Here is a 24,639-nt window from a genome sequence, read left to right on the forward strand (position 1 = left end):
AGGGGCAGAGAGAGAGGAGAGAGGAGAGAGGAGAGAGAGAGAATATCCCAAGCAGGTTCCACACTGTCAGCACAAGAGAGCTCCATGCGGGGCTGGATCTCACAAATTGTGAGATCATGACCTGAGCCGAAATCAAGAGTTGGGCACTTAACTGACCGAACCACTCAGGTGTGGTGTGGTTTATTTAACCAATTTATTTTAGATGCTTCTTATGTTACTTCCATATGTCTGAACAACATGATAATACTATTTCTCTCTTTTTTTTTTAATTTTTTTTTTTGAACGTTTATTTATTTTTGGGACAGAGTGAGACAGAGCATGAACGGGGGAGGGGCAGAGAGAGAGGGAGACACAGCATCGGAAACAGGCTCCAGGCTCTGAGCCATCAGCCCAGAGCCCGACGCGGGGCTCAAACTCCCGGACCGCGAGATCGTGACCTGGCTGAAGTCGGACGCTTAACCGACTGCGCCACCCAGGCGCCCCATCTCTCTCTTTTTTTTTTAATGTTTATTTTTGAGAGAAAGAGAGACTGCACAGGGGAGGGGCAGAGAGAGGGAAAGAGAGGATGCGAAGTGGGCTCCCTGCTGACAACAAAGAATCGATAAGGGGCTCGAACTCACAAACCGTGAGATCATGACTTGAGCTGAAGTCAGTCGCTTAACCCACTGAGCCACCCAGACGCCTCAGTAATACCATCTCTTGAATGTTCATTTGAGGTGTTACCATTTGACTTTTCAACATAGAGGATCAGGATTTAGCTGTTTTTCAATCTTTGCCTATAGGCAGGGGGGAAAAAAGTAGAAGGGGAGGAGGTAATAGTCACAGTTTTGAAAGCTGGAAAGCAAAGGATGATGGGTAACTTAGCAGATTTGAAAAAGCAAAGTCTTAGGCAGCAGTAAGAAATAAGAAATATTCTTACTAAGCTAAGAAGCTAAGAAAGCTTCTACTGCAGCACCCCCAGAAGGCTCTGCATTGGAGGCAGTAAGTAGGTACTTCAGTAGGTAGAAATGAAAGCAGGAGGGTGGGTCCCTGGTCCCCTCCCGAATTCTGAATAGTCAGATGACTGCCTTTCTCCCACACTGGCTGATTGTTCAGTTCATTCTCTGGGGAAGGCAAACAGAGGGTCTGTGGTATTTAATGGAATTGTCTTCTAGCTTCTCAAACTCATTTTAAGAAGTTCAGTATCTTTCTGACTCTTGAGCTTTTGTAAAATTGTTATTCTTCAACCCACTCCAGACATTTGAAGGATTGTCTCTTTGTCCCCAGAATTTTGAAATTTTTTTTTCTTTAATTTTTTTTTAACGTTTATTTATTTTTGAGACAGAGAGAGACAGAGCATGAACAGGGGAGGGGCAGAGAGAGAGGGAGACACAGAATCTGAAACAGGCTCCAGGCTCTGAGCTGTCCGCACAGAGCCCGACGCGGGGCTCGAACCCACAGACTGTGAGATCATGACCTGAGCTGAAGTCGGACGCTTAACCGACCGAGCCACCCAGGCGCCCCCCAGAATTTTGAAATTTTACAATGATGTATATTTACGTGAGTCTATTTTCATCTATTGGTACCTAATGACCCCTTTCATTGTGGAAATTCTTATGTTTTGGTTTTGGGAAATTTAAAAAGTTATTTCATTGAATCACATTCCCCACCCCTCACCCCCAAACATACCATTGTCTTTGTTGCCTCTTTTTGGCACTCATATTATTCAGATGTTGGACTTCTCCAACTGGCCCTCGAAATGATTTTGTTTGTTTGTTTGTTTTTGAGTAAACTCTGCACTCGCCTGGGACTCAAATTCATGACCCGGAGATCAAGAATCACACGTTTTTCAGACTGAGCCAGCCAGGTGCCCCTTCTTCTTCCCCTCCTCCTCCTCCTCCTCCTTCTTCTTCTTTTTAATTTAAAGAAAAAACTTATTGAAGATTGGAAAAACAATTCCTAAAAGACCAACTTTTCCAGAAAACTGTAGCTACGCAATGCATTCCATCTGTCATGTTAAAACATGCATTAGACACAAATTTAAAAACCATAAAACAAGACGCCATTCTTCAACAATCTGAGCAGAGAGAAAATGCATCTTTCCTATTTTTAATTTCTTTCTCTTTTTATTTCCTGAGTTTTTAAAAATTTCTGCTACACGCTTTCATTTTAAAAGTCTTATGTTTGCTTTCCGAATGTTCACTTCTTAAAATAGCATGTTCTTTCACAAATACAATATCTGAAGTCTCTGAGGATATTAATGATTTTTTTTTTTTTGGTCTTGATTTCTCCTTGATGCATTGCTTCTGTTTCCTCTTTGTTATTTATTTTTTCTCCTTGCTTATGTTGGTTTCTGTCTTTTGCATCAAAGGTTTTCTTCATGTATCTGATGACTGTCTGTCTGCTCATACTTAAGAGTGTGATACTAAATGTTTTTCTAGAAACTCTGTGAACATGGGTATGGTCTTCACCAAGGGGGATCTGGCCGGCCTATTTCCTCCAGAGAATTCTCAATGTTAGTATCTTCCGGTTTTCTCTCTTGGGTTTGTCAGATACCTCAGAAGTTCTTCCAATTTCCCCCATGGAACATACATTCCTGCTTGCCAAGGTCTGGCAGCTGAATGAGCCAAGTAGGGAAGAACTGAAATCTAAATATTTCATAAACTGCTGGCTGTAGCCTCTTCAGTCATGAGGGATAGACAATAGCTCAGTTGGCGGTGAGGGGCCTGCAGCACTTGCTTGTAGTTGGGATGAGTTTGCCCCTGAATCACAAACCTTTCCTGAATGGATTAATAGGACAGCCAGTAAAGGTGAAACTTAAGTGGGGAATGGAGTATAAAGGCCACCTGATATCTGTAGATAGCATGCAGCTTGCAAATGGAAGAATACATAGATGGAGCATTGTATGGACATTTGGATGAAGCTTTTCTTTAATGTTTATTTAGTTATTCAGAGAGAGAGAGAGAGAGAGAGAGAGAGAGAAGGTAAGGGGCAGAGAGAGAGAGAGAGAGAGAGAGAGAGGAAGAGAGAGAATCCTAAGCAGGCTCCGTTCCATTAGCACAGAGCCCATTGTGGGGCTCGATCCCACGAACCATGAGATCATGGCCTGAGCCGAAATCAAAAGTCAGATGTTTAGCCAACTGAGCCATCCATGTGCCCCTGGGTGAAGTTTTAATAAGACCCTAACCCAGAGGAAGGAGATTGGTATATAGAAACACAAGGCCCCCCATATCCAGTAAGAAGTCATGGACTATATGTACTCAGTGACTGCCCAATTCCATACTTCTTACTGGACAGGTAATCTCACAATATAAAGAACTTTGACTTCTGGCCCTGAATCTGCTGCTAAATCGGAAGTGACTCTTGAGTGAATCTTTTTTTTTTTTTTTTTTTTTGAGACAGAGAGAGAGTAGGGGAGGGGTAGTGAGAGAGAGAGAGAGAGAGAGAGAGAGAGAGAGAGAGAGAGAGGGAGAGAATCCCAAGCAGCCTCTGCAATGTCAGCACAGAGCTGGACGCAGGGCTTGAACTCATGAACCAGGAGATCGTGACCTGAGCCAAAGTTGGATGCTCAATTGACTGAGCCACCCAGTCGCCCCTCTGAGTAAATCATTTTAACTTCAACTATTAATCTCATTATTTTTTGCGATGTGAGGATTAGAAGAACCTTCCAATTATACGTAGTTCTCTGGGTTTGCTATCTCATCGCTGAGTGAAAGAAGCAAGACTCATGGCCACTATTTGTAAGAAGGAGAATATATACATAAATACATAGAATATGTCCAGAAGGATGCAGATGAAACTTAAGTGGTTGCATCCAGAGAGAGGAACTGAGGATGACTTTCTTTTCAGTAAATACTCTTGTGTCTTTTGAACTTTGAAACAAAATAATTTCATAAACTTGTGCATAATCATCCTGTCTCCAGGATGGTATTTCCCTCTTCGACGGTGCCTGGTGTCCCTCACTAACAAAGATGGCAGAAGCAGCAAGTGCAGAGGACGGAGTTGAGAATGGTTGACGAATGTGCCCTGATGTTTGGCTCTAACTGGTGGATGGTGCCTGGATAAATAGAGGATGAATATCACTTTCCTTCCAGTGCTCCGACTCCTTAAGTTTTGTAACCACATCTCACTGAAGAATTAATTCCTCCCTTCAGTAATCAATTCTAGTGGCAGTCCAGGTAGGCAGCTGCTGTCCATGCACTCCGACACATGCCAGGTGGCTGTACCACAGGCCCCTTGTGTATTAGGGGGAAGAATGAAATCACTTATAGAGCTGTTAATCTCTGCTCCGACAGCTGGAGGATGAAGCTCTAGGCTGGTTCTTTAGAACAGGAAGGAAATTCTGAAAGCCACAGTGTGAAGAGAAACCTTAAGAAGCCCTTGGGTCTGGTGGACTTGTGGGCTTTGTAGAAATAGCAATCCTCAGATGCCTTCCAACACACAGTGTTAGGCATAAATGTGAAGACCAGGACACAAAAGACTCCACTCGGGGTAGAACAACTCCACAAATGAACAGATTTCCCAAGAGAGCAGTAGCACAGGGAAGTAGGGGGTCAAGGCTGATGATTTCTACCTCTTTGCCAGGGAAAATGTAGTCACTCTATAGATGTCCAGAGGTATTCTGGGATTATCAGGGCTATGGCTTGCTCTCTGAACAACCATAAAACTAGAAGATCCCCTTTGCCTCAGTTTCTCTGAGAATAGAGAAGAAATAACCTAACCCATAATCTGTCACTCAATTGCATTTTAATGTATTTTTTCCTAATATTATTTACATAGTAAAATCTTATGGAATGTGGAATTCTGTCTCCTGCATATTGTTTTAGCATATTACTTTATCATAAGCATTTATTTCATATATATTTTATATATTCCATAATCTTATGGAATGTGAAATTCTGTCTCCACATTACTTTAGCATGTTATTTTATCATAAGCATCTATTTCACTTCATCATTAAAAAAAGTTCTTTGCAACTTGATTTTATTTTTATTTATTTATTTTAAAACATTTCTTTAATGTTTACTATTTATTTTTGAGAGAGGTAGAGAGACAGAGTGCAAGGCAAGCAGGAGAGGGGCAGGAGAGAGAGAGAGAGAAGACACAGAGTCGGAAGCAGGCTCCAGGCTCTGAACTGTCAGCACAGAGCCCAGTCAGCACAGAGCCCAGTGTGGGGCTGGAATCCATGAAACGTGAGATCATGACCTGAGCCGAAATAGAACGCTTAACCGACTGAGCCACCCAGGCACCCTGCAAACTTGATTTTATTTTATTTTTTTATTTTATTATTTTTTTAATTTTTTAACGTGTATTTATTATTGAGAGACAGAGAGACACAGAGCATGAGTAGCGGAGGGGTAGAGAGAAGGGGAGACACAGAATCCGAAGCAGGCTCCAGGCTCTGAGCTGTCGGCACAGAACCCGATGTGGGCCTCGAACCCACAAACTGTGAGATCATGACCTGAGCCGAAGTAGGTTGCCTAACCAACTGAGCCACTCGGGCGCCCCGCAAACTTTATTTTAAAGGCTGTAACCATTCCCCTATCGCTGGACATTAAAGCAGTTTCAGTATCTTTTTGTCACTAAAAATGAAACCAGTATACGTCTTTGTAGTTACACCTTTTAACATAAAAGTTTGATCTGGCAAACTTACCTTGGCATCAATAAACAATCTAAAACCTCGGAAAAGAACCCATAAAAGTACAAAGAAAGTTAAAAAAAAATCATCTCAAAGCCCATCAGTTAAGGAAGTCACTGCTCACATTTATTTAATATTCCTCCCCGCTTATATGTATTTATTCGAATTTCATATTATTTCTCTAGTAGAATCAATAGGTCAGAAGATTTGGCCTCGCTTAAAGCTACCTGTTATTCCTTAGTTTGGAAATTTCTTTTTTTTCTTTTCTTAGTTTTTAAATTTCGGCCTAGTGATACCTAACTACTTTTTTAGACCGATTTTAAACTTCCAAACTCAAAATGTGCCAGAAATTGCCACATCAGGTAAGGTCCTATTTTTATTACTTCTATAAACATTCCCGTTTAAGTCCAGAAAGGTTTCAGGGTCCAGATTTCACAGAAATATAAAAACCAAGCTACTTTAAGCTGGAGGCCAGCGCTCTCTTCACGTGACGCCGCCGCTTTTCCTTTAAATGCCTGGTCACGTGATCGCAGACGTGTACAGACGGAGGAAATCTACGCTGTCAGGGTAGGGAGTCATTCCTCCCCCACCTTCCCAACCCTAGGGTTCTTGGCTTTCCCTTCCCGGAAGCCGCAACTCCTCAGGAGACTTTCTTCCCCATCCCCTTAGTCGTGTCACACCTACTCTCAGTCCTTTCCTTCCAGTTAGTCCCCGGTGCTAGAGCTCTGTCTTTCTCGCAGTATCCCGCTAGCCAGAGGCAGGGCGACGGGGACTACGGCTCCCAGGAGGCATTGCGGACCCCGCCCCTGGGGGCGCGCAGTGTAGGTTGGGGGCTGAGGTCCCACGGTCGTCTCGCCGCGTGCTGCCTGGAGCAAGCGCACTACAGGTTCCGTGGCGCCTCGCGCGCGAGGCGTGCAGGGCCAGGCCGGGGCGGGGCGGGGCCGGGCGGGGTGGGGCGGGACAGGCTGGGGCTGGCTGGCCGGCGGGCGGGCGGGCAGGCGGGCGGAGGAAGGGGGTGGGAGCGGAGGCGATGGAGGGGAGGAGTGGGGGAATGGGGGAGGGAAGGGGAAGGGAGGCGGGAGGCGGGGCCGAGCTGGAGCCGGAGCTGGAGTCAGAGCCGGCGGTTGCAGTGGAGGCGGTGATGTCGGTGCAGGTCGTGTCAGCAGCGGCTACCGCGAAGGTGCCTGAGGTGGAGCTGAAAGACCTGAGCCCCTCCGAGGCGGAGCCGCAACTGGGACTGAGCACGTCGGCTGTGAGCGCCATGGCCCCCCCGGCAGGCGGCGGGGACCCCGAGGCTCCAGCCCCCGCCGCGGAGCGGCCCCCGGCCCCTGGCCCGGGCTCGGGGCCCGCCGCCGCTCTCAGCCCAGCCGCCGGGAAAGTGCCTCAGGCGTCGGCCATGAAGCGGAGCGACCCTCATCACCAGCACCAGCGGCACCGAGACGGCGGCGAGGCCCTGGTCAGCCCCGACGGCACCGTCACCGAGGCGCCGCGCACAGTCAAGAAGGTACTGGGGCCGGGCTGCCTCTCGCGGAGAGAGGGAGGGAGGGGGAACCGCAGATGGTCGCGGCATGGCAGCACCACCCTCCACGCCCTCTCTTCCGATCATACAAGCCCGGAGAGCCCTTTTCCCCTGAAACCCACTCGCTGAGAGATGCCCCCACCTGCCCCCAGTTATGGGGAGCGAAGACTCCAGGTGGCACGGGAGTACTTCGCTATGAATAACATGGAGGTAGCGCTCTCCGCTACTACTTAGAATAGGCAGGGGAGGAGAGGCACCTAATACTATCCTTCGCCTGAGCACCCAGCATGCTCCCATGTGTTATTTTCCAGACCATTCAGGGAAAAGACCCCGATGGTGTAGAAAAATCTTACCGCTTGTGAGAGTTCACCCAGCAGTAGGGTGGAAACATCTTTTCTGTTTGGAGGACGAGTAAGTAGTAGTTAACCTGCCCTGAAATCCTCAGTTGTCTGGTTTCTGCACAGATGATGACTTTCTGCCTTTCTGTGGCCAACCGCTTCTTTAGAGCAGTACTGATGCTGTGCCCTTCATTCCAGATACTGCAGTATCCTTGCATCTTCTCTGAATGTAGAAGGGTAATGGAGAGAGTCTCTTCACTCTTTTCTCTTCAGAGGTTCCTCCCCTCTGCTTAGTAGTTGGCCACCAGAATTATTAGACTGTGCATGAAGAGAATGATTGTTTTGTTGGTTCCTTACGATCTGGAAGTGTTAGGAAGAGATGCTTCTACTTTGGGGAAAGGCGATCATGGTGAGGCTGGCTGTCTCAGCTGTCAGCTTCTTTCAGACATAGTTTTGAAGAGCCAGTAGTCTCAGAACACTAAGTGAGCTTAGACGTGTGATGTTCCAGTATTACCCTTACAATGGCTATCCGTGGTGTGCCTCCCCTCTCATAAAGCTAAATCAGCACAGGAAGACGGGCGAGTGTCGGAAAAGACAGAGATATGGATCACATAAAAAGGGATTTATGGTCTGATTTCCAAGGCCTAATATGAACACAGTGATTTATGGTTTTTTTTTTTAATTGTTGTGAATGATATTTAATTGCTTCATCAGAAGAAGAGCCGTAAAATGATGTGAAGTCTGCATTGGTATTACTGTGTAAAACTCAGCTGAATTGGAACCCTGGATCCAGCCTAACTTTTGTTGTAATAGTCTCATGATTAAGGTATGAAGCAGATAACCCTTTCATTCTAATTCCCTAGATATAGGTGATAGATGATGTCAGATGTAAGACTGAAGGAATTTGTTTAATTATTGGCTTTAGGACAGCGTCCAGGTCATTTGCAGAGTGAAACTCCTCTGGGAGGAATTGTAGGAGGCAGCACAGGTCCCAGGGCTGGTAGTACCTAGCATGAGTCTGGAAATCGGAAATATTTCTGACTGGTTGAGTTGCTTTCTCACTTTGGCCAAATTTTTTTCCTGTGATTAGGGATCTTTTTGTGTAAAATTCTGTAATTTGAATTCTAATAATTTGAATAGATCTCTTGACTGTAAAGATTGTTTAACAAATTACTTTTAGGGCATGGGATTTACAGACAGGCAAACCTGGGTTTCAATACTAGTATCCTCACTAACTAGCTTTTGGGTAATTTCTAAATTTTCCGAATCTCTTAGTTTCCTCTGTTATAAAATGTAAATGCTAATATGATTGAAGATTAGAAATATTTGTAAAGGGCTTTAGCATAGAACTTGGCACAAGTACCAAGGGCTTAAGAGATGATGGCTATTATTATTAAGGACGATTTTATTTTATTCCTCCTCCAACTGTGGATTAAGTGCATGCCACCATGACCTCGTCTGAAAGGTACACTCAGTTCAATAGACTTTATATAAAGAAGTTAAAAAATCACAGGTCAGCATGTCAGTCTATTTTTCTTAAATCTAGATGTGCTTCTTGACCATTTTCCTTGTTGTTGAACCACCTTCTTCCTGTTTTTTTCTAGCATCAAAATGTAGGTTCCATGATTCTAGATTTACTCAGCAGCCTCAAGGCTATGGAAGACAGGGCTGAGCTTGCCTTACAACGTTAATTGCAAACAAAAAACAACTTTTGCTGGAAGTTGAGCAGATGAAACTCTGGGCAAGGATACAGCTGTATGACACAACCAAAGGCATTACTGAGCTCCTTTTGGGGGACAGAATTTTTAACTTTCTTGATATTGAATTGGCTAAATTAAGTGCACGAGACTGCCCGTTTTTCCCCAGATTGAAAGTCACCTCGTTAAGAGACTGCAGTGTGACATTTTGATTTGTTGCCTCTTTCTTGATTCTTAGATTGTTTATTTAATCATTCTTACCTTGACACCTTTCTGCTTTTATTGTAGGGAGCGATTGGGGGTATTAGATCTTGAAATAGCTACTTTTGGCTATGTAATTGGTGACCGTGGCTTTTATTTTGTAACTGTCACATACAAGCTTATTTATCTTAAGTCACATTTTAGTTGATGGTTTCCCTTACTCTGTTCATGTATCTGGCATCAGTTTTCTCTGATCCGTTACTCTGCTCAGCCACATGAGGGAAATAAGCTTTTTGTAAGAGCCAGAATTCCCAAGTACAGTAGTTAATAAGAATGAGCATATGGTATGCAGATTACTTAGTCACATCTTATCTTTGACTCCTACCTTCATCATGTAACTTGCGGTGCTGTGGGGACCAGATCTTGTTATTGTGGCTATTGTATATTTGTATTAACGTCTTTCTTCATAAGTTCATGTTCAGTGAACCTGACAAACCAAAAATCTCTGTAAGAAGTGATTTGTGGAATCGGAAGATAAATTTCAAGTGAATGCAGTAGTAGTAGTTGAGAGGGTTTCTTCCCTGTGTTCTTGAAAATGGGGTAATAAGAATGTCATAGCACATTTCTCACGGCAGGGGAAACAAGGCAGGAGAGGATTTATTTCAGGAAAGTTAAAACTTTCTGACAGTAAGGCTGCAAGCCTCAGAACTGTAACTCGTTTGTGCTTACATCAGTATTGGTCATGACCATGTTCAAGCAGTCTTTTTTTTTTTTTTTTCTTTTTCCTTTTTGGCAAACGTATCCACTTTGCACTGGATTTGTTGCTGTCAGCAGAGAATGAGTTGAGCCATGTTAGTTCTTTCTTGCCCTGAATTCTTTAAGCTCTTGATTTGGTTAATTATAGATCACTAAAACGGAACCTTTTGGATGCAGGCATGGTATTGTGGGAGCAGTATGACTCTTTTTTGCCAGTTAGGAAAGTACAGGCTTGCAAAATGTTCATTAAAACAATTGGCAGAATGATCCTAATATGGTTTACCATCAATTGACCTTTTATATTCCAGGAAATGTTAGAAGCATTTTTCTTTTTTTCTTTATTTTAGAGAAAGAGCTTGTGAGTGCAAGCAGGGGAAAGGGGCAGAGGGAGAGAGAGAGAGAGAAGTATCCTAAGCAGTGCAGAGCCTAACATGGGGCTTGATCCCTGGGATCGAGACCTGAGCTGAAATCAAGAGTCTGTCGCTTAGGGGTGCCTGGGTGGCTCAGTTGGTTAAGTGTCCGACCTCGACCTCGGCTCAGGTCATGATCTCATGGTGTGTGAGTTCAAGCCCCTCATGGGCTCTGTGCTGACAGCTCAGAGCCTGGAGCCTGCTCTGGATTCTGTGTTTCTCTCTCTCTCTGCTCCTGCCCTGCTCACACTCTGTCTTTGTCTCTCAAAAAGTGAGTAAACGTTAAAAAAAAAAAAAAAAAGGTCTGTCCCTTAACCGACTGAGCCACCCAGGCACCCTTATAGGCATTTTTCTAATCCTGACAATAGCACATTGAGATATAGGTGGCATTATCTCCATTTTACAGATAAGGAAATGGGGTTCTGAGAGGTAAGGTGCCTTGCCCAAGATTATACATCCAGCAAGCTGCAGAGCTAGGACTTAAATCTGTTTTAAACCTTTGCTTGTTTCCAAAGCCTATGTCCTTTTTATTATACCATACTGATTCTTTCTAAATTCTTAGATGCTGGATTCTGGCCTTCTCCCAGAAGTGTTTCAGAATACTTAGTGACCTCTAAGGTATGCCTGTCTGCCCTAAGGTTTAGGCCATTCAAAAGCAAAGTTAAGGAGGGTCTGAGTCAGGGTGCTAGGAATAGGAGAGAAAAATAAATGTACAAATGTAGAACCTCAAAAAATTGTAAAATTATAAGGAAGAAGAGCATCTTATATATATAAAAAGGTGTTTCAAGATCAATGATGCATTTTCACATTAGTAATCTGAGAAATGTATCCTTATTTTTAAAGTTATAGGGGCGCCTGGGTGGCTCAGTCGGTTAAGCATCTGACTTCGGCTCAGGTCATGATCTCACCGTCCGTGAGTTCGAGCCCCGTGTCGGGCTCTGTGCTGACAGCTCAGGGCCTGGAGCCTGCTTCAGATTCTGTGTCTCCCTCTCTCTCTGACCCTCCCCTGTTCATGCTCTGTCTCTCTCTGTCTCAAAAATAAATAAACATTAAAAAAAAAATAAAGTTATAAGTAAATCTGGAGTACCTGAAGAATATGCTCTTCCTTTCTGTCCCACTAATAGTTTTCTCCCTGTTCTTTAACTCTCACTTTCTCTGTGAATCAGTCTCTAATTAGGCGTTTTGAAAATTAGAAGGAGAAGCATACTGTTATGTATTCCAGCTGTGTACCAGGTACTGTATCAGAGAGCCTTGCATACATTGTTTTAGTTAATTCTTCTATGAGCTCTCCTTGTTTTATTGAGGAAACAGAGTTGAAGAGATTAAGGAATTTGTCTCAAGGTTCCACATTTAGTATTGTGATGGAGCTAATAGAACTCTACTCTGATGCTAAAGCCCAGACTCTTGCTTTTCAGTTGAAGTTTCATTTCTCTGTTCAAAGCTCAGACTGAATATTTTATTTTATTTTATTTTATTTTATTTTATTTTATTTTATTTTATTTTGTTTTGTTTTGTTTTGTTTTGTTTTAGAGAGTGCATGAGCAGGGGAGGGGCAGAGAGGGAGAGGGAGAGAGAGAGAATCCCAAGCAGGACTGACAGTGCGGAGCCTGACATGGGACTCGAACTCAGAAACTGCGAGATCATGACCTGAGCCGAAACCAAGAGTTAGCCACTTAACCACCTGAGCCACCCAGGCGCCCCATCAGATTGAATCTTTTAAATTTTAGTTAATTTGTATATTTTTTTGTGGATGTTTTTGTTATTTCACCAACAGGCAATTTCTTTTTATTTATTGAGGTTGTTTCATGGTGTATATACCATATATTTATTTGAACACTTATGAGTTTTCTGAGAATGCAGCCCTTATTTTATATTAGTATGATTTATGAATTCTATTCTCCTTACTCCTGGGAAAGACTGAACATTAGGAATCTGGGAGGTTCCTCAGAGCTGAAGTAGCAGTTGTGTATTTGATGTCTTGTCCAGCTAATTGAAGAAATGGATATAGTTCATGAAAAAGAGAGTTTCTTTATTACAGAAAATGTTTCTCTACCCCACAATGAAAGGGGGGAGAAAAGACTTACTGGAAACTTTATTTAGACTCTTTGTTGAGTTGAGTTTATAAAGAATATGCAGTTTCTCTCGTGGTACCTTTGTTTAAAAAATTGAGAGATGTACAACTGAGGTGGATGGGAGAACAGTCTTAACAGTTGCCTCGATCCATCACCCTGCTATTGTGTTCAGGTGGTATGTACAATTAGAGGAGCTGAAATTCCATTTACCCACTAAGAGGTTAAGTAAGCTTGATCAGGTTTCTCGGGAATTTGTAGTAGCTTTTTATACTGTGAACGACCTATGGCCTGAGAGTGAGAGAGCAGAGCTGAGGAGAAAGTGGTGGATTGAAATTTTTTTTGGTAACGGTTCTGAGTCTAAAACTATTTTGATTAAACTAAATAATTTAAGACATGATGTGTATGATCTGCAGTCTCCTCTTTTCCAGCTATATTCTGCAACAGTTCAGTTAGCCGTTTTCCTTCTTGGACGTTGGACACTTGGACGGCGTTAATAGCTGGTCATTTCCTATCCTTTTCTTTAAGGGTCTATCAATAGAAATGTATTGGTTTGGAGCCCAGGGTTTTTTGGGTTTTTTTTTTTTTTTTTTTTTGGCTCAGAACCTATATTAAGGATGGAGACAGAGGTTCTAGAGCTGGTTGAGTTTCTCTGAGTATAAATCAGACTTTTCCTTAAAGCCTTTCTGAATACTGCAGAGCTGTCATTGAGAGTTAAGTAACCTGAGGCTAAAACTGGCTTCATCTTCCCTATAAACTTAATCTCCCGCAGTGCTCCATGTGAACCCTTTTGATCACTCTAACAGAGTTGATGCTGTTGACTACCTTTTTTTGGAAACTCTTCCCTTGGCTTCAGTTATGACTCTTCACTTGTGGCTACCATTTACTGAATACTTTACTCTCTGCCCGGCAGCTATCTCATCTCATTTAATCCTCATCACAACTTTATCAGATGAATATTACTCTCTTTATTTTACAGATGAGAAAATACAGGCTCAAAGAGAATAATTAACTTGCTCAAGGCTTTGCCAATCTGTGATGCCTTTGGGGTTAGTGAGATGCCCATAGCAACAGTGGGAGGCTTTGCCACACTGCCAGCCCCCTCCTTCTCTGACTGTTCTCCCATGTGAAATCTGCTTAAGTTATTGCTGCTGCTGTTAAGACCACTCTGCAACCTTTGGGATCTCAGAATCTGTTCTCAGAGAGAAGGCCTAAACCATCATGCCTCACATCCCTGTTTACCTCAATCACTGTCTGACATCCAGTTACCCATTATTTTCTAATACTCATTCCCTACCACTCTCTTCATCCTCTCAGCTAATCCAGTTCCCCCAAATCTTTCCACCATGTCCTCTACAACTTCCCCCTCCATTGTCAGTAAATCCCCATGAAGACTCTAGCAGCAAGATCAAGCTACAGGGGCAACAATGGGGGCCCTGTTCGTGTGGCACCTGGTATCCAGAACTGTAATGGTATAGCTCAAGCTGCAGCATCTCCTGCTTGACATTAGCCATCACATCTCTGCCAAGCCCATTCGGTGTGTGATTTGGGGTGCTCTTTTTAGCTGTGTAGTCCCAAAGCAGCTTTTCCGCTCTGAGAGCTGAACCATGGAGCTGAGAGTTGTTAGAGGAAATCAGAAAACCAAGCAGATTGATGTCACCGTGAATTCATAATTGTCAACCTCGTGTGCATAATCAGCATTGCCTAACAATGTTACACATTTCTCTAGTAAGTTCGCTTTCCTACTCACTGCAAATGACTGTTTCAGGCCATCTCTATATCCCGTCTTTCATGTGTTCTTTTTAAATCAGTGATATGCCTTATACTTTAGTATAAAAACAGAAGCCCCCCCCCCAAAGGAAATGCCTTCATCTTTATACTTCTCAAATTGACAAACCCACCTGCATTTGGGGCTCATCTTTTTCTCCTTACCTCCTGTTGGATAGAGGAAGCATCCTTCATTCTGCCAGAGACCTGTCTCTTTCAGGTGCTCTTCCCACATTCTCCTGTCTTCTTAAAGAACTTTTTCCTCTGATTATTTTCTCTTTCTACTAAAGCCTTTCCTACAGTCTTCCAATTTGTGCTAATCTCTCCCATTTTGAAAACCCTGTCCTCTACCCCCCATATCTCCTTTCTGCTTCTATCCTTCCTATTTCCCTTCACAGTTAAGCTTCTTAAAGGGGTTTTCGTCACATACTATATACAGTTTTTCTCTCCACAAACTCTTTAACCCACTCCTACCTTAATGCTCTGACCAGAATAAGATCTTCTTGCTAAAGTTGCTGATATCCATCAGATTGGGAAACATGGTGGTCTGATTTTTCAGTCCTCATCAAGACCTCTTGGTAGGTCTTACCCAAACTTCTTACCCAAACACTTTCCTCTCTTGGCTTCCACAACACTGCCCTTTACTGTTTTCCTCTCACTTCTCTGGGCGCTCCTTCTCAGTCCCCTTTGTTGGCTTTCTCCTTTATCCTGAGCCCTCTGTTCTTTCCATTGTGTTTTCTTCCTAAATCATCCACATCATTCCTATGCCTTTAAGTATCATCTACATCCCAACAACTCCCCAAATTATTTCTTTAGCCAAGATCCCTCTCCTGAATGCCAATTTTGTGTGTGTCCAAATGCCTACTTGCGGTTGCACTTCAAAACTAACATGAACAAAGTGGGTATTTTTATCTTTCTGTCTAATTCCCAAAATATATTCTTGTTTTCTTACGTTAGTTAAGATGTTTACGTTGTTTACATTGTTTTTTCTTTCTTTTAAAAAAATTGTGTTTAATTGCACAAGTAATGCCTAAGTATTTTATTACAAAATAATTAAGTCTAATGAAGCAGAAGTCCTTCCTTGGCCCTCAGCAAGTCTCATTGCCCTCCTCAGAAGTGACTCCTGCTATCAATTTCTTTCTTGACTTTTTTTTTCTGACCTTACATTCAGAGTTGTGCATAGAGAAATTTGTAGTTTTATAATAACTTGTATATAAATAAAGCATACTATATGTTTGCAGGTTGTTTTTTTTTCACTTGGAGTTCTTTCCATATCAATATACACAGATCTATCTCAAGTCTTTTTAACCCTGAATTGACTTCCAAAGTCCATACCATTGTTCTTTATTAAATCATTCTTCTGTTGATGCACATTTAACTTAATATTTTTTCTTTATAGACAGTGCTGTTGTAATTACCTGTATGCATTTTTGTGTGTGTGCATGTGTAAATGTTTCTCTAAGGTAGATACCTAAAAGTAGAATTCTGATGTTGAAAGATATCTACGATTTATTTATTTATTTATTTATTTAAATAAAAAAAAATTTTTTTTTTTCAATTTATTTTTGAGAGAGAAGCAGAGCACGAGCAGGTGAGGGGCAGAAAGAGGGACACAAAGAATGTGAAGCAGGCTCCAGGCTCTGAGCTGTCAGCATAGAGCCTGACGCAGGGCTTGAACTTGTGAACTGCGAGATCATGACCTGACAGAAAGTCGAGCACTTAACCGACTGAGCCACCTGGGCACCCTGAAAGACATCTACATTTTAACAAAAATTTTTTTAATGTTTATTTATTTTTGAGAGAGAGAGAGAGAGCACAAGCAGAGGAGAGACAGAGAGAGAGGACGACACAGAATCCGAGGCAGGCTCCAGGCCTTGAGCTGTCAGCACAGAACCTGAACTCATGAGCTGTGAGATAATGACCTGACCCGAAGTCAGACACTCAACCAACTGAGCCACCCAGGTGCCCCTACATTTTAAACTTAATGCTGCCTTCAAAAATGTAGTACCATTTTACACATCAATTAACTATAAACAAGGTAACCTTTTCACCACATCTTTACCAACCACTGGATTTACATCTTTCATGAGGAAAATCATTTACTGTTTTTATTAGCATTTTTTCTGCTTAACAGTATTTATGAGTGACTACTATGTGCCAAGTGCTAGGGATACAGCAGTGAATAAATTAGAGGAAGATCTCTGCCGTCTTCATGTTGGCTTGTAGGAATTCTTTATGTTTTGGATATTAATTATGTATATGTTGCAAGTATTTTTTTTCTGTTTTATTTCTTATTGACTTGTGACTTTATGATTTTAGAAGTTTTTCTAAAATTTAAAAGAAAGAAAGGAACACTTACGTGGCTCAGTTGGTTGGGAGTCCAACTCTTGATTTCTGCTCAGATCATGATCCCAGGGTTGTGGGATTGAGCTCCAAGCCCCACGTCGGGCTCCATGCTAAGCTTGAAGTCTGCTTAAGATTCTCTCTCTCTCTCTCTCTCTCTCTCTCTCTCTCTTTCTCTTTCTCCCCCCGCCCTTCTGCTCCTCACCCCCACTCACTCGTGCATGCTCAATCTCTTGCTCTCTAGAAAAAAAGTTTTGTTTTTTTTTAAATTTTTTTTTTGACGTTTATTTATTTTTGAGACAGAGACAGAGCATGAACAGGGGAGGAGCAGAGAGAGAGAGGGAGACACAGAATTTGAAACAGGCTCCAGGCTCTGAGCTGTCAGCACAGAGCCCGACGCGGGGCTCGAACTCGCGGACCGTGAGATCATGACCTGAGCCGAAGTCGGATGCTTAACCGACCAAGCCACCCAGGCGCCCCTAGAAAAAAAGTTTTTACATAGTCACATTGGGCATTGTTTTCCTCTATGGCTTAAACATTTTGTGTCTTAGAGTGGCATTTTCTACCCCAGGCTTATAAACAAATTATTTTATATTTTCTTCAACTGTTTTTATGGCTGTGTTTATTATATTTTGGTCCTCAGTCCATCTGGAATTCATTTTGTTTGTAATGTAAGATAGGGATTATTTTTTTTTTTGTTTTTGTTTTTGTTTTTTATTTTATTTTGAGAGAGAGAGAGAGAGAGAGAGAGAGAGGTAATCCAAAGCAGGCTCTGCACTTTCAATACAAAGCCCACTGTGAGGCTTGATCCCGCGAACTGTGAGATCATGACCTGAGCTGAAGTTGGATGTTCAACTAACTGAGCCACCCAGGCACCTCGAGATAGGGACTACTTTGTGATGTAAGATAGATCTATTTGTCCCCAAATAAAATTTAATATTTTACTTTTTTGGGTTTGTTTTCTATGTTTTTCTCTTTAACTTGTCCTTCTTCACTGTTCTCATTTCTTTACTTTTATCTAGACACATAGAAGTAACTTCTGATTGAAGACTGTTTAACTCAAGAATGGCACTAAAAATTTGCCATCCTTGTACTAAGTGCTTGTAATGAGTAATTCATAGAAGCACTTGCTATTGTAGCAAATTTTACATATTTATAAGCATAATTATGTTTGTTCTTGTTTAGTGGATATAGATTTATGTTTTCATAGAATTTGGAGCCTCGATGATACCTCAGATACACATCCTATGCAGCAGTGGTCTACAGAGGAACTCCCCTTCTGCAGTTATACTAAGTTGGAAAAATGTGTGGTCCTTTTCCAATATGACACTTTATTTTTTTTAAGTCATTGCCAGGAACTGAATACATAATAGGGAGAAGGAGACTATAGGAAGAAGAAATTTTGCCCTCATTGCATAATTGTGTGCATTCACATTTCATTTTTTTTGTTTCTATCTTCCAAAGGTAGACATTACCTGCTCTAGGTTAAAGACAGACTTCTCTTCCTACCAGGTAAATAAAGTGTCTTCTTCAATAAAATTGTTGGATAAAGCTTGACTGAGTCTAGTCTTGGGTGACTCTGCTTTGGGAGTCAGAAATAGAATAGGAATTTTTATTATATTCATACCTATTGTTTGTATAAGGAAGAAAAAAGATGATTGGTCTAATGCTAATTCCTTTTTAGGACCTTTGCTGGACTATATTATAGAAACAGGGAAGCACCTTTACTACTTCTGAATACTTCTCTAATAATCTCTCCTAATGTATTGTGAACTACTTTTGTGCAAAAAAACCTTTTATGTGCTGTGAGCTAAACACTGCTAAGTGGTAGGACTATTAAATCAGCAAAATATCATTCTTGCTCTCTAGGAGAGGGTAGGGAATCTAGATATGAAAATAAATAAATACAGTCTGATGTGATATGAGCAATACTGGAAGCAGGAATCATTGCAGTTTGAAGAGTTCAGTATTGAAATGTGGTGTATCACCTTGGGAAAAGTACTTGGCTGCCTACCCAGCAGGTTTCACAGTGTAGCAGAACCTTTTTGAAATTTCCATGTTCTAGCTTTACAAGTTCTGAAATTCACATTTTTAGTACACTTAGAGGTCATTCACTTCTTAGGCTCATTCAAAACAAACTCACAAGAGACGCGTATGTAAAACAAAATGGTAATTTCTTAGATGTAGAATGCTCACGCTGATGTGATATACATGCCGGCAGAGGATACTCTGGAAAATCTATCTAGGAAGTGTAGTTAGAGGCAGTTTATTAAGTTTGGAATCCTTTAGGTCCTTGCTACTCAAACTGGTCCATGACCAGAAGCATTGACATCTGGGAGCTTGTTAGGAATACACAATCTCAGGCAACTCTGGTTCTGTGTTAGTGTGTACCCCCCAGAACCTTAGTTTTTTATTTATTGTTGTGTAATACTGGCTTGGCAGTTGGTCTTATTTCATGCTTCTTTTCTGAAACCTCAGAGTAGAGAGGCAGGAAAATCATTTTCCGGTTTTTTGGAAGGGTAGATATGTATAATAAAGCTTGTTACAAGACTTGTAATAAAATACTTGATAGACACAGAGTCCTAGAAACACAGATGAGCACAGATACACAAAAACAAACACATCCAGAGATCCCTTACATGAAACAGAACCCCTCACACCCCTCTACCCAGACCCTTCGTACACACAGACCCATACCCACACCCACAGAGAGACTCCGTGTATCTCCATAGAGAGTCCCCAACAGTTACCCACAGAGATACCCCTCACAGAACCACGTACTCCCCGGACCCACCCCCCAACAGAGATCCACACATGCACATTGACACTCAACAAGTAATGCTAAGAACTCAAGATTTTCATGAGACTTGAGTAGTTTTTTCCATATTTTGAGGAGAAAGGACAAGTATACTCTTGAAGGTACTTTTAACTGAGGCAGAAATGTAGCAAAAAACAGACAGGCTGCCGTTGGGTCTGCACAACCGTGAATGTTGCAAAGCCATTTTTATTTGAATTCCTGTTTCTGGAACTGCTTGTTCCTGGGCATCATTTTCAGTTTGATGTACTTATCATGCTTGGATGGAAAAGTCATTCTCTTATTATCTCTTAGGAGTTTGCATCCTAGGTTGCTGGTTAAGCAGAATTCCATGTTCAGTTCCTCTTGGTACTAACGGACACACTCCTCGATGCGTGAATCTGCCCAGGATTGGAAGATCCAGAAATACTGCACCTACGTGGAGGACTCATACTGAGTCCTCTGTGGGTGTGTGGGTCTGAAGAATGTAGGGCAGAGAGGGAAAATTATGTTAAAACTAGAAAGAGGTGTAATTTTGGTCTTCTTATCTCTTGGCTCATTCATAGTATGGTTTTGCATAAGACCTGTGATGAAACTTAGGATGACTCAGGGGGATAATTTAGTTGTAAGTTAAAAGATTTTTAAACTATGCTGATATTGGCAGAGGATGGCACGTTGATTGTGTTGGTTGATAAAAGAGATGACTGGTATCAACATAGCCAGATTTTTTAGTTCCTTGGGCAGCATTCTGTGAGAAGAATCTTGTTAGGGAAAAGGAGACTCTGACACGTACAGCATGTTTCTGCCTAAATACTTGAAAGTTTCTATCACAATAAGGGAGTTAGGCACCAGAGAGACATTGCTAGAATAGTTTTACAAATGTAGGTTCCAAAAAGATAAATATTTTTCTCTTGCTGTCTGGTACATGTACATGTTTTCATTTGACCAAAAGCCTGTTAAATTTTTTTTCAAGCATATGGAAGAGTACCGAGAAGATTGAACACTGCCCAATTTAACAAATGTTAGAATTTTGCAAAATTTTCTGTAAATACTTTTAAAGACCTAAAACATTGTAGATAAAATTGTAGAGCCTTTTGTACCCCTCCTCTATTCCCTTTCTTTTCTTTTCCTCCATCACAGTGGTAAATGCTGTCTAAACTTTGCTATTTATTATTACCCTTCATGTTTTAACAGCTTTGCTGTATATTATCAATATCAATTGTATGTCAATAATATATAGCACTGTTTTGTGTGTTTATAGACTTAACATAACGTGATATTATAGAGTAGATACTATTCTGCAACCTACTTTTTCCACTCATCTTTATTTTGAGTTTTAACCAATCCATGTAGATTTTCTAGTTGAGTCATATGTAGTGCTTCATTGTGTGACTGTATCGCAGTTTACCCATTCCCTATTAATGTTTTCTCTCTCTCTCTTTTTTTTTTTTTTGAACTGGGGTGAACATCCTTAAATCATGTTTTCTTACCATGTATAATAGTTTCTCTAGGGTATATATCCCATAAGCAGAATTGCCTAAGGTATACCAACTTTACCAGACTCTCCCAAGTTGCTTTCTAAAGTGTTTTTTTGGGGGCGCCTGGATGACTCAGTCGGTTAAGCGTCCAACTTGGGCTCAGGTCATAATCTCACTGTTTGTGGGTTTGAGCCCCATATCGGACTCTGTGCTGACAGCTCAGAGCCTGGAACCTGCTTTGGATTCTGTGTCTTCCTCTCTCTCTGCCCCTCCTTCGCTCATGCTCTATCTCTTGCTCAAGAATAAATAAACATCGGGGCACCTGGATAGTTCAGTCGGTTAAGTGGTTAAGTGTCTGACTTCAGCTTAGGTCATGACCTTGCAATCCATGAGTTTAAGCCCCACATTGGGCTCTGTGCTGACAGCTCAGAGCCTGGAGCCTGCTTTGAATTCGTTGTCTCCCTCTCTCTTTCCCCCTCCCTTGTTCATGCTCTGTCTCTTTTTCTCAAAAAATAAAAATTAAAAAAAAATAAAGTGGTTCTATTAATAGTTGTTTTCTGAGTCCTTAATAATTTGTGGTATTGTCAGATATTAAACCTGTGGCAGTCTGGTAGAGTTGTGAAATGATACCTCATTTAATTAACATTTCCTTGGATATTAGTGGGACTGAGCATCTTTTAATATGTCTGTAGTCCATTTGGATTTCCTTATTTGTGAAATGTCTATATTCATGCATATCCTTTCTCATTTTTCTACTTATTTTTTTTAAATGTTCTTGTTTATTTATTTTTGAGAGAGCGAGAGAGCGTGAGTGGGGGAGAGGCAGAGAGAGAAGGAGATAGAGAATCCTGAGCAGGCTCTGCTCCATGAGACCCTGGGATCATGACCTGAGCTGAAATCAAGACTCAGAAACGCAGCCGATTGAGCCACCCAGGTGCCCCTCTTTTCCTATTTTTCTTTTGGGGTCTCATTGGTTTTCTAACTGATTTAGAAAAGTTCTTCATATATATTTGTTCTAATCCTGTATCAGATATTTGTGTTGCAAATAACCTCAGGTCTGTGGCTTGTCTTTTTTACTTAATATGACTTTTATACAGAAGTTAAAATATGTAGGGGCTCCTGGGTGGCTCAGTAAGTTACGCTTCTGACTCTTGATTTCAGTTCAGGTCATGATTTCACAGTTTGTGGTTTCAAGCCCTGCGCTGCATTGGGCTCTGCACTGACAGGGCTTGGAGCCTGCTTGGGATATTCTCTCTTTGTCTCTGTCTCTGTCTCTCTCTCTCTTTTCCCCTTACCCCACTCATTCTCATGCTACTGTGTGTGCTTTCTCTCTGTTTTTCTCTTTCTCAAAATAAATAAATAAATCTAAAAATACATATATAAAAAAAGTTAAGGGGTGCTGGGTGGATCAGTCAGTTAAGCAACTGACTTTGGCTCAGGTCATGATCTTGCAGTTGGTGGGTTCGGGCTCTGCGTCAGCCTCTCTGCTGTCCGCACAGAGCCACTTCAGATCCTCTGTGTCCCTCTTTCTCTGCACCTCTCCCGCTTGTGTGCATGCTCTCTCTCTCTCTCTCTCTCTCTCTCTCAAATAAGTTAATATTGAAAAAAAAAATTTAAGTTAAAATATGTAATGTAAAATTGATCATTTTTTTCCTCCATGTAGTTTGTCCTTTTTGATTTTTGTTTTAGAAACTTTTCCCTATCCTGATATGAAATGCCACTTTCACTGTCACACATCCTCTGTGTCCATTCTGTTTCTGGGTTGTGTATTATGTTCCATTAGTCTCTTCGTTGATTTCTTTACCAATATCACACTTTTTTTTAATTGCTAGAAATTTATAATAACTCTTACTTTCTTTGGATATGTTCCTCCTAATGTATTTAAAACTTTTTAACACCTTTATTGAGGTAAAATTTACATAAGATAAAGTTTACCCTTTGTAAATTACAATTGAATGGCTGTTAATACATTTGTAGAGTTTTTTTTTTTCCTCCACTATGGTAAAAAACAGTAAAACCTTGGTTTGCGAGCAGAATTTGTTCCGGAAACATGCTTGTAATCCAAAGCACTTGTGTATCAAAGCTAATTTCAAGAACCATTGGCTCAGTTGTGATCATCTGATGTTTGGTGTCACGTACTGCTTCTATTGCAAGATATCGCTCTTTCATCAAGTTAAAGTTTATTAGTAATGTTTGCTCATCTTGCATAACACAGAATAAGTTACTTGCAGTCTGAGGTTTTACTGTATATAAAACATAAAATTTACCATTTTAAGGTATATAGTTCAGCAGTTATTAAGTATATTCCCATTGCTGTACAACTATCACCACCACTCATTCCTAGCATTTTTTTAATCTTCCCGAATTGAAACTTCATCATACCCATTAAACTCCTCATTCTCCTATCTCCCCAGCCCCCAGCAACCACTATTCTACTTTGTCTCTATGAATTTGACTACCCCAGGTACTTTGTACAAGTGGAATTGGATAGTTTTGTCCTTTTGTGTCTGGCTAATTTCACTTAGCCTGTTATCTTCAAAGTCCATGCATGTTGTAGCATGTGTCAGAGTTTCATTATTTATTTTTTTTTTCAACGTTTTTTTTTTATTTATTTTTTGGGACAGAGAGAGACAGAGCATGAACGGGGGAGGGGCAGAGAGAGAGGGAGACACAGAATCGGAAACAGGCTCCAGGCTCCGAGCCAACAGCCCAGAGCCCGACGCGGGGCTCGAACTCCCGGACCGCGAGATCGTGACCTGGCTGAAGTCGGACGCTTAACCGACTGCGCCACCCAGGCGCCCCAGAGTTTCATTATTTTTTAAAATTGAGTAATATTTCAGTGTATGTATGTACAACATTTTGTTTTTCCGTGCATTCATTGATGAACACTTGGGTTGCTTCTTTTGTCTGTTGTGCATAATGCTGTTATAAACACGAGTATACAACTACCTGTTTGAGTTGCTGCTTTTTTTTTTTCCAATTTTTTTTTAATGTTTATTCGTCTTTGAGACAGAGACAGAACATGAATGGGGAAGGGGCAGATAGAGAGGGAGACACAGAATCCGAAACACGCTCTAGTCTCGGAGCTGGCGGCACAGAGCCTGATGCACGGCTCGAATTCACCAACCTGAGCTGAAGTAGGATACTCAACCGACTGAGCCACCCAGGTGCCCTGAGTTGCTGCTTTCGATTCTTTGGGTATATGCCCAGAAATGAAATTGCTGGATCATATGATAAGTCTATTTCTAATTTTTTGAGGAACTGCCATACTGTTTTCCAGAGCAGTTATGTATTACGTAATCTCTATACCCAACATGGGGCTCGAACTCACAACCCTAAGATCAAGAGTTGCATTCTCTTCTGACTGAGCCAGCCAGGCTCCCTCATCATTTTATATTTTTACTGACATCATACAAGCATTCTAATTTTTCTACATTCTCAACACTTGTTTATTTCTTTATTAGAATAACCATCCTAATGGGTATGAAGCGGGTAGAGTTTTAAAATCACATCATGGTCCAATTTAGGAATAGTTCTGTTTCCCCTAGAAGTCCCTTTTGCACATTTGCAGTCAATCACTGCTCCCAACTTCTCCAGGTAGTCACTGATTTGCTTTCTTTATGTATTTGTCTTTTCTGGAAGTTTCCTAT

General features: G+C 41.5%; 2 protein-coding genes and 2 long non-coding RNA genes across 5 annotated transcripts in view; 3 read left to right on the forward strand and 1 right to left on the reverse strand.

The window, feature by feature from the left end:
* Positions 1-2,729: 2,729 nt before the first annotated feature.
* Positions 2,730-3,995, forward strand: LOC123383997 (small nuclear ribonucleoprotein F-like). Its single transcript, XM_045052639.1, has 2 exons — positions 2,730-2,882; positions 3,903-3,995. Exons 1-2 carry the CDS (start codon positions 2,730-2,732, stop codon positions 3,993-3,995), a joined length of 246 nt encoding a protein of 81 aa, XP_044908574.1.
* Positions 3,996-6,697: 2,702 nt separating this feature from the next.
* Positions 6,698-24,639, forward strand: part of AHCYL2 (adenosylhomocysteinase like 2) — a 168,837-nt gene continuing 150,895 nt past the window's right edge. For both annotated transcript variants that reach the window (XM_023250553.2, XM_023250554.2), the window contains exon 1: positions 6,698-7,121. In XM_023250553.2, the coding sequence (XP_023106321.1) occupies positions 6,759-7,121 (363 nt within the window). In that variant the 5' untranslated portion in view covers positions 6,698-6,758. The remainder of the gene's footprint in view (positions 7,122-24,639) is intronic.
* The window catches only part of LOC111559541, a 33,612-nt gene continuing 26,077 nt past the window's right edge, over positions 17,105-24,639 (forward strand). Inside the window, exon 1 of the long non-coding RNA XR_002740601.2 lies at positions 17,105-18,229. This is a non-coding gene — a long non-coding RNA (uncharacterized LOC111559541). The remainder of the gene's footprint in view (positions 18,230-24,639) is intronic.
* The window catches only part of LOC109497604, a 16,576-nt gene continuing 11,640 nt past the window's right edge, over positions 19,704-24,639 (reverse strand). The window contains exon 2 of the long non-coding RNA XR_002153906.3: positions 19,704-19,989. This is a non-coding gene — a long non-coding RNA (uncharacterized LOC109497604). The remainder of the gene's footprint in view (positions 19,990-24,639) is intronic.

This window comes from Felis catus, chromosome A2, assembly GCF_018350175.1.
Source record: "Felis catus isolate Fca126 chromosome A2, F.catus_Fca126_mat1.0, whole genome shotgun sequence".
Taxonomy (NCBI): domain Eukaryota; kingdom Metazoa; phylum Chordata; class Mammalia; order Carnivora; family Felidae; genus Felis; species Felis catus.